Raw genomic sequence first — 8,742 nt, forward strand, 5'->3', positions numbered from 1 at the left:
ACCTGTCAACAGCCAGCTGGTTTGCCTGTCAGGAAGAGGAAGGAGGGTGGGGTTGGCCTCATCCTCAGAACTTTCCTCCCTCCCTGGAAGGAAGAGGAAGAAGGTACTACTTAACCCCCATGACAGATGAGAAAACTGAGGTTTGAAGAAGTTGAGAGGCCTGCTCCAAGTCACAATGATGAAGAACCAGAATTTTGTCCACTTACCCCCCACACCCCCCAGGGCAGCTAGGGGTGGGTCAGAACAGATCTTTCCCTGGATTGAGAGAGCATGGGTCTGGAGAGGGACGGGTCAGCAGGGAGGCCCTAGGGCCACATACTCGTGTTGGCGGAGCAGCTTCCGGGCTCGGTCTCGGGCTCCGGCTCCTCAGCAAAATAGACCCGCCAGTCCAAACTGCTGACCCAGTTCTCATAGGCAGGGAGCGCCACGAAGACCGCAGGCCTTGCGGGGCCTTGGCAGGCATCTCCAAAGCTGTGTAGCCCAGCCAGGAACCATGTGCCCCTCACCTCGTGCACCAGGGGTGCCCCGGACAGGCCCTGTAGGGGTCAGGTGACACTGGGTGACTTCCTCTTCTCCCTAGGCTGCTGTGGGGGCAGGAGGGGCTAGGGGCCGGGCCGAGGCTCTGGCTGTCTGGGAACCAGTTGGCAGAAAGGCCCCATTTCAAGTGAGAGGCAGGTCTGGAGGCCAAGCCTGGCAGGAGGTCTGTTCGTGAGTTACAGAATAAAGATGCCAGGGGTCGGTGGGGTAAGGCTTGGGGGACCGGGGCTCACCTCACAGTGGGGCGGCTCACCCACAACACTGGAACACACCATCCCTGGCAGAATGGGGACGCTGTCGCTCCCAAGAGTTGCATGCAGCCGGCTGCAGGCCCTGGGTCCCAAGAGGGTCACAGGCACTGTCTGAGGGGAACTGGCGCCTGTAAGGGCAAGGGAAAAGACCCAGCTGCCCCAGTGGCCTCTGGGATGGATGGACGGCTGCTGGTGGGCCTGTCCTACGTACCTGCTCCTTGACGGGGCAGCCCCAGGACCCAGCCACGTTCCCCATCGGGCAGATGGTGGTCAGAATAGGGCAGGCAGAGCGGCCGAAGGCTGGGGCCTAGTGTCACGGGTTGGGCCAGCAACAGGAGGGCCACATCGTAGCCCCCCTCTGGGTGGGTGTAAGCCCCATGCAGGACGATTTGCTTCAGGCCCCGCTCCTCTGGTCCGGCCCCCAGCCCAATGCTCCATTCCTCTGGGGTCTGGCGCCTGGGCAGAAGCAGCATTGACAGCATCAGGTGGCAGGGCTGCTGGCCAGGGCGAAGGGGGCACAAAGGCAAGAGAGACATGGCTCACCCGATGAAGCAGTGGGCAGCAGTCAGCACGACCTCCTCTGACACCAGGGCTCCACCACAGGCCAGCTTCCCCTGGTGCTTCAGCCTGGCATCCCAGGGCCATGGGGAGGGGGCTCCTGCCTGGGGACCTTCTCTCCTCAAGGATCCACAGGCTGGAACAGATGGGATGACATCACCTGCCTTCTTGCTAAGTGCTCACTGCATGCCTGGCCCTGTGCTAAGCACTTCCCACGTACTATCAGATCCTCACAGGATCCTTTTAAATTTTGGATTTTGTTACCCTCATTACCGAAGTAACCACAGTCCCAGAGAGGTTAAGTGACTTTCTAGCTCAGTAACCACAGGCAGGTAGCCAACTTGAGACTCAAAAGCCGGGGCCTAAGCTTTTACACCCCGATTGTCTAGCCTCATGAGAGTGGCCCTGCTCCTCATTCTCCCACCCCATCTCTCTGCACCCCTCCGGGCTTGGACTGGCCCCAGAATTCCTGGCTCACTAGTACTTCTCTTAGCATCAAGACACAGCTTCCGTCCTAGGAATTCTTTTGCATGCAATTTGCATGTTAGCCTGGCATCCCAGGGGCATGGCTAGAAGTTTGAGTGGGAGCCCTACCCTGTCCCATCTCCCTGGGTCCCTGCTTGGAAACTTGCAGCTTACTCCCAGAACCTTCAGTTAGATCTCAGATCCCTCTTCTTACCTAAACTCTAAATGCACAAAGTTCTAAAGTATCTCTGCCTCTCAGCCCTAAATGGGGCTTTTCCTCTCTTAAGGGCTGAAAGGGGCCTTAAAAGCCCCCTAATTAGCCCCTGACAGTATGTGAATACCTTGTCCCAATTCTCTATTCTGAGCTGAAATTTGCTTCACTGTGCTTCTATCTGCTGCCCAGAAGTCCTTATTACGCAGGCCTGGGTGTCCCCGCCTGTCCCACTCCTTAACGCCCCCTGCTCATACCTACACAGCTGTCCTCGTCACTGATCTCCGGGGTCCCCGGGTTCTGGGACAGGAAGGCCGCCCCCTGAGCTCGAGCCTGCAGCCAGGAGCTGTGAGCAGCCATGCTGGTCAGCAGCACAGGGGTGTCTTCTTGGGCACAGCTTGATGCAAAGCTGATGATCCCAGCCTGAACCCAGTGTCCGTCAGGCTCACGGCACAGCACGGGGCCCCCAGAATCCCCCTGGAGCCAGGCAAAGGAGTCAAGGGTGGACATTTGAGCCCCAGCCATGGGCAGACACCCTGTCCTCTAACAGTGGCATTCCACCCAACCCTGTGGACTGAGCACCGAGCCCAGGGCTAGGCCCCCTCCCCCTCTGTTCCCTTCCCTTGTCTCCCCCATCAGACCTGACAGGGCCCCTGCACCCCAGGCTGGGCGCCCCCACACAGCATCCCCGGCCGAGCTGGGCTAGCCAGCAGCCGCTGGTGCAGCCGGTCGTAGAGGCAGTTACATGTGGGGCGGCTGATTAGACGCAGGCGCAGATTCCGCAGAGTCCTGGGAGCTGGCACGAGAAAGGGGGTTGGTGGGGAGCAAGGGAGACTGAGCAGACGGACAGCTGGCAGCTGGGGCTGTGTGACCTTGGGCGAGCGCTTACCACCATTGGTGTCCTGATCCCAGCCAGTGGCCCAGCAGGAGGTCCCAAAAGGAAAGCGATGGGTAGGTTGGGGCAAGCAGAGGGGTGCGTGGGCCACGGGGTGGGCAAGTCGTAGCAGGGCCAGGTCTGAGCCCTGGCTGTAGTGGTTATAGGCCCTTGGCAGCTGCAGAGCCGTCACCCCCACCTCCTCGGCCCCTGGGCTCAGCCCCTCTTGTTGCAGAGAACCCAGGACAACTGACCAGGAGTTCAGTCCTGTCATTGCTGCCCTGGAAGGGGAGGGACAAGGCCGAGGCATTGAATGCAAAGGGGGACAGTAACACCATGGGAGACACCACTGGGTAGGTGAAAGGGGCAGAAATCAGCCCAGAGCTTTAAGCCAGCTCCTTCCCTCCCCCAAAACTCTGTTTTCTCTTTCGTAAGGCTTCTACCACAAACGGTTCAGATTAACTTGATAATGTGTACCAAGCACATGGCACACTCAGTAAATGGTACTTTGTTATTCTAGGGGCAGGGGTCAGTTTTATGGGGTTTGGGGACATATCACCCACTCCCCCCCCCCACCCCTCCGGCCAAAAGCCAGAAACTCAGCTTGACCCCAGCCATGACTCACTTTTCAAAGCAATGAGCAGCAGTGAGGACCCAGGTGTCCGCCACCAGGGATCCACTGCAGATGTGGACCCCCTGCCTCCTCACACTCGCTTGCCATGGCCACTCGCCAGGTACTGTGATGCCCTCCTGAGGCTCAGGGGGGCCAGGGCCACGCTGCCCACATACTGTAAAGAGGGGTGGATCAGACTGACAGAAGACCCCTGTCCTGCCCTCACCACAGGCCTGAGCCAGATCCAAGAAAGGCCTGACCCCATGTCCCCAGAGCTTACCGTGCTGAGCTGCTTGAAGACCTGGGAAGAGAGAGACACAGGTGAGATGGGGGAGCCTTACCTGGTGGGCCCAGCCTTGGCAGAGGCAGAGGTTTGGGGGGATGGGCCCTGGGTCCTTGTCTATGACTGCAGCTACCTTACCAGCCCCTCCCAGAATGAAAATATATGAGGTCAAGAAAGAGCTTTTATTAGAACCTATTCAGAGTGTACACTCAGTAATTAATTCTCCTCCTTCAGCTGTGCTCAGCACTCCTAGGCCTGAGAAGCAGGGCCAGGGTTCAGCTTGGGACGGGTCCAGCCCTCCTCCAGGCTTCAGAACCCCCAACTCCAGCCCCCGCCACTGAGTCAGGGAGGCGGCCTGTGTATGTGGAGAGCATTAGCTTAATTGTGCCCTCAGCCTCGATGCCTAAGAGGAAGGATTAGAGGCCGACGTTATGTTCAAGTTGGGGAGGGCTCCAAGAGATGGAGACTCACCCCACCCCTGTTCTGACGACTCAGACTCCCCGACCTTTCCAGAATCCGCCAGAAACTCTACCAAAGGATCCCCTGCCCTGCCTGTGTCCCATCACAGGCACATCAACATCTGGGCCAGGAGAGGCCAGGGGAGATGGGACAGAGAGATGGAGAGACAGAGCCAAAGGGCTCCCAGAACCTGCCGAAGGTCATTCTGGAAGTAGAGAGGCAGAGAGGGGCGCAGGGTACACACACAGGCACAGTGACTGCAGACACAGACTGTCATCTGGCCCAAGAAAGTCCCATCCGTTTTGTCACAGGTGGCCACATCCACCTCCCCTGCTCCACAGCCAGACACAGGCTCGGGCCGACTGTCGCCCCAGACATGCGCCCTCACCACACTGAGCTGCAAGGCTGCTGGGACAGAGGGTGGCCAGTCCCTGAACGCCCACCATACCACACCCCTCCCCACTCACACACGGGTGGCTCACCCTCGATGAGGACCGCTGCTCCCAGGATGAGCAGCCCTGGTCCCCAGCTCGGCTGCATGCTGCTCCAGGCCACTCTGCCGCCCGTACTCCGCTTTTCGGAGAGGCCACCTGGGTCTCCCTAGCTCCACCTCTGCTCCGCCCCCGGTTGGCTAAGAGTCAGGTGTCCTTGCTTTTCCTCAGGCCGGGAAGGGAGCCAGTGGCTCCTAGCTCTGGGGCTGCAACTTTGTTACCCTGGGCTCTTCACCACCCCTCCGGGCAGCTCCGCCATGGCCAGACTGCGTGGGTTCAAACCCTAGTTCCCCCAGTTAACTGCCTGAGCGACCCTGGCCAATTAGCCTGTCCGTGAACTCAGAATTGCTGAATGTGAAAATGCCCGGACCAGAGTCTGACATAGAGTAGACTTGCCCCCAGCGTGGAAGCTGTCCTCTGGGGACTGGGAAGGGCACTGTGGGCAGACTCCCAGGTCTCACTTTATTTCAGCTTCCCCACCTCTCTCCCAGGCCCACGTGCAGGTGGGTCTCACATACCTTCTCCCACCTTGCTTCAGAGGCTGCGTGTGCAGGGCTGGGGACTGAAGACCAGGGCTCTGTACCGGCAGCACGACTGACAAATCTCAGCACCTCTCTGCTGCCTTCCCAGGGACCAGGGTTACAGCGGCGCCCACCTTTCTGGCAGGTGGTGGAAGACTCAGTCGGGAGGGAAGAACACTCAGGGCGCACTCTTTTTCTCTTCCCCACTTCCAACTCAGGCCAGCCCAAACTGCTCAGGAACCCTGACCCCAACACAGAGGCAGCTGTGTTAAGAGCATAGACATGAGCCAGACAGCCCCGGTGGATCCGAATCCCGAGGGCACCTTAACCCCCTCCCTGGCACCAGCTGTGTGATCTTAGGTAAATTACTTACCCTCTCTGTACCGCAGTTTCCTCATCAAGATAGGGGTAAGAGCATCTACCTCATATAACTGGATATATAAGGGCTACATGAGTTAACATACGTCATGTTCTTCAGCAGTGCTTGGCATGTGGGTAAGGTGCTTAGTATATATTAGGAAAAATAAAACAGAAATACTCAAAACGTGTCCCTGGTCTCCCAGGGTTGCCAAGACTGGCTTGGGGTGGTGGTAAGGCAGTTGGAGGGGTTAAGGTTAGACCACAGGAAGAACTTCCCGGCTAGCATGCACAGAACTAGGAGGGTAGTTTGCGCTTTCAAGTGTGTGCTTGGCCCTCCCAGAAGAGAAAGCCTGGCTCTCGTTGGGCAGCAAGGACAAGCTGCCAGCCTGTTTCTTGTGGGTGGGGCTGATGGCACCCCAAGTCTTACTCCACACGCCAGAGAAGGGACTAACCACCCTTTCCAGGCAGGCCCTCCACTCTCCCTCGGACTCACATCCTTCCAGTCCAGAGGAGGCAAGACTGGGGGAGGCCCAGCACTAGGGTCCCTCGCAGACAGATGGCTCAGACTTAGCCAGTTTATTTAAGAAATTTTATTGCTCAGAACCTTCCCTCCTTGGGCAATGGCAGGAGCTTCGGAAACCAGCCCTTGGGGACAGAGCCAGAGGCACTAGCGTGGAGGAGAGAGTGGCACATTTGGTCCGTTGTCCTGTGTGGGAGTATGGTGGGGTCGGGTTGCAGACTCTTCTAAGGACCCAGACATGGCCCCCTTGGGCAAGGCTCACATGCCAAAGCAGAGCATGAGGTCAGCCTGGCTTGGGTGAGGGCTCAGTGCCCCTTGACCTTGCCCTGCGGTTCCTGGACCTTCCGGAAACTGAGCACCACTAGGCCCACATTGATGGCATAGGTGGTGATGCAAACGATGCAGAAATCATAGAGTACGAAGAATAGGATCCAGGCCAGGTAGACAGAACCGACAAGAGACACCAGGGAACTCAGCACCAGCAGGATAGATGCCCAGCGGGCCCGGAGGCAACCTGCAAGGCAGACAAGGCTCAGGCATGGGCTTCAGGGACTGGTCATCTCTAGAACACTGCCTTGACTTCATGGTACCACCCAGATCTCAGAGGCTGCTGGGGAGGAGGCTCTGATGGGCCTCACCAAGGCCTTGGTTCTCCTATCTGTTCAATGATCCCTGGAACCCAAATAGTGAATCTTCCTGCTGAGCTCTGCATGTGATGAAAGAGAAGCAGTCCTTGGAGTCCCCTCAGAGAGTAACTTTTGAGTCTTTTCCACAAAAGTGGAGTGAGTCCTAGGAAGTCTTTAAGGGCCCTTCTGGCTCCGACAGTAACTAAACCAAGGGAAAGACTCGTTAGTTCCCGCCCCCAGGGGGCTCAGTGATGAGCCGCTGGCTATCTCGGCTGGCTGGGTCACCAAGATTGCAAGGGAAGGGGCTGGGCTGGCCAAGGGGGAAGTGGCCTGTTAGGAAGAGGTGGGGTCTGCAGGGAAGGGGCGGGGCCACTCACCCAACAACAGCTGTAAAGTGTAGAAGATGCAACCGAATATGCTATTGGACTGATTGAGGATGCTGTCCTGGCCGAGCACATGTTCCACCAGTCCGAAGCCCCGGCCCCACCTGGTGGACGGCAGGACCCAGGTTAGGAGTGGCAACCCAGGGCCTTGGCCCTGTCCTGGTGGGGTGATTTCCAACAAGCCACCTAGGCTGGCCGTCCCCTTCCCTCCCCACGCCCTCCTGAGTCCAAGGGTCAGTGAGCTCCCGGCTGGCCTCCCTTTGGCCACGTCAGGATTCCATTTCAATGTCCCTGTCCTCCCCTATCCCCAGGCCAGGCCAGGCCTGGCCATGGCTCCACCATATGCCCCTCTTTACATCCTAGACCTTCAGTAATTCTTAAGATGGCAAAGTAGGTAGAACAATTGGCCTTGCTTTACAGGGAATCAGGTGCAGAATCTCTCTGCCCTGGACCTCTAAATCTCCAGCTTCCTGGCCGCCCACTCCCCTCCTCTGTATTCGGTCAACCCCAGGCCCTCAAGCACAGACCTGGCCGCCTTATCCCCAGTCACGGCCATCCTCAAGACCTCAAAACCATCACCAGTCCCTATACGCTATCCCATTCCCCCTTCTACCCCGGTTACCGTTATTGCTTGGCATAAGGATCTCCGTGCTACTCGCCAGAATAACCACAGTGCCCCCGCCCCAGGCCCCACACTCCTATCTCGGACACACCGTCTCCCCCCAGGCAACGCCCCCTCGAGCTGCCCCGCCGCCATGCGGCCGATCCCCAGCTCCAGAATCATCTGGCAACCTGGCCGCCAAGACGAGCAGACCAGCCTCTCGAGCCTTCGACTCCTGCGCGCACCTGGAGGAGAAAACGCGCGAGCAGCTGATGGCGGTACCCACGTCGCAGAGCGCGCGGTAATCCCGGTCCCGGGCGCGCGCCGCCTTCACGTGCAGCGCGTAGAGAGAGAGCACTAAACCCGCGAGGCACAGTGCGAGCCGCACCCATCCAGGGTTCACCCAGGTAGCGCCCATGTCTTCTGGTCCCGCCCGAGGCAACCGCCCGCAGGGAAGCAGCCACGGAGCAGGGGCAGGGCAGGATGTGGCCACGCCTTCTCCCGCCCCTCTGACCGGGCGATTGGCCTTCCTGGTCTCTCATTCCCTGATCCAATTGGTTGTTCCTACGACTTTGACAGGCGTGCTGTGGCAAGGTAGGAAAACAGAGAGGAACGCTGGGATTGGAAAACCAGATTAGGGAGGGGTAATTACAGAGCACACGGCCTGCCAGGCATAATGGGAGTTGTAGTCGAAGCGGCCGCAATGCCTCAAGGGAAATGGAGTCCCCGAGGTTTTAAAAATTATATTAATGTAGCGTTTACGCTATGCCGAGCTCTGTTCTAAACTTTGGAACATCCAGGGACTAGGGGCCGGCATACCAGGGAATCCAGCGAATACTGCGATCCGATCAAGAACCAGCCTTTTCACTGAAATTAGGACTCTAATCTCCAGTGGTCATAGTTTGCTCAGCTATTCCCTCCTGCCTTATCAGCGCCACCTGCAGGCCAGCCTCTCTCCCTCTCTTCCTCTCGCCGTTAAATTCCCAGCT

General features: G+C 58.3%; 2 protein-coding genes across 3 annotated transcripts; both read right to left on the reverse strand.

Moving 5' to 3' along the window:
• Positions 1–305: 305 nt before the first annotated feature.
• On the reverse strand, positions 306–4,791 carry PRSS53 (serine protease 53). The gene is made up of 10 exons (XM_021700405.1): positions 4,734–4,791; positions 3,790–3,810; positions 3,522–3,684; positions 2,912–3,177; positions 2,664–2,818; positions 2,280–2,499; positions 1,332–1,482; positions 1,000–1,244; positions 771–916; positions 306–536 (listed from the first exon to the last, which is right to left on the reverse strand). Exons 1-10 carry the CDS (start codon positions 4,789–4,791, stop codon positions 306–308), a joined length of 1,656 nt encoding a protein of 551 aa, XP_021556080.1.
• Positions 4,792–6,197: 1,406 nt separating this feature from the next.
• Positions 6,198–8,246, reverse strand: VKORC1 (vitamin K epoxide reductase complex subunit 1). 2 transcript variants are annotated; one of them, XM_021700603.2, is made up of 3 exons: positions 7,999–8,246; positions 7,147–7,256; positions 6,198–6,657 (listed from the first exon to the last, which is right to left on the reverse strand). In XM_021700603.2, exons 1-3 carry the CDS (start codon positions 8,169–8,171, stop codon positions 6,449–6,451), a joined length of 492 nt encoding a protein of 163 aa, XP_021556278.1. In that variant the 5' UTR covers positions 8,172–8,246; the 3' UTR covers positions 6,198–6,448. The 2 variants fall into 2 exon arrangements, with proteins under 2 accessions (XP_021556278.1, XP_021556279.1); XM_021700604.2 differs by lacking the exon at positions 7,147–7,256 and having other exon boundaries at positions 6,205–6,657.
• Positions 8,247–8,742: the final 496 nt, after the last annotated feature.

This window comes from Neomonachus schauinslandi, chromosome 5 (genome assembly GCF_002201575.2).
Source record: "Neomonachus schauinslandi chromosome 5, ASM220157v2, whole genome shotgun sequence".
NCBI classification, from domain to species: Eukaryota; Metazoa; Chordata; class Mammalia; order Carnivora; family Phocidae; genus Neomonachus; species Neomonachus schauinslandi.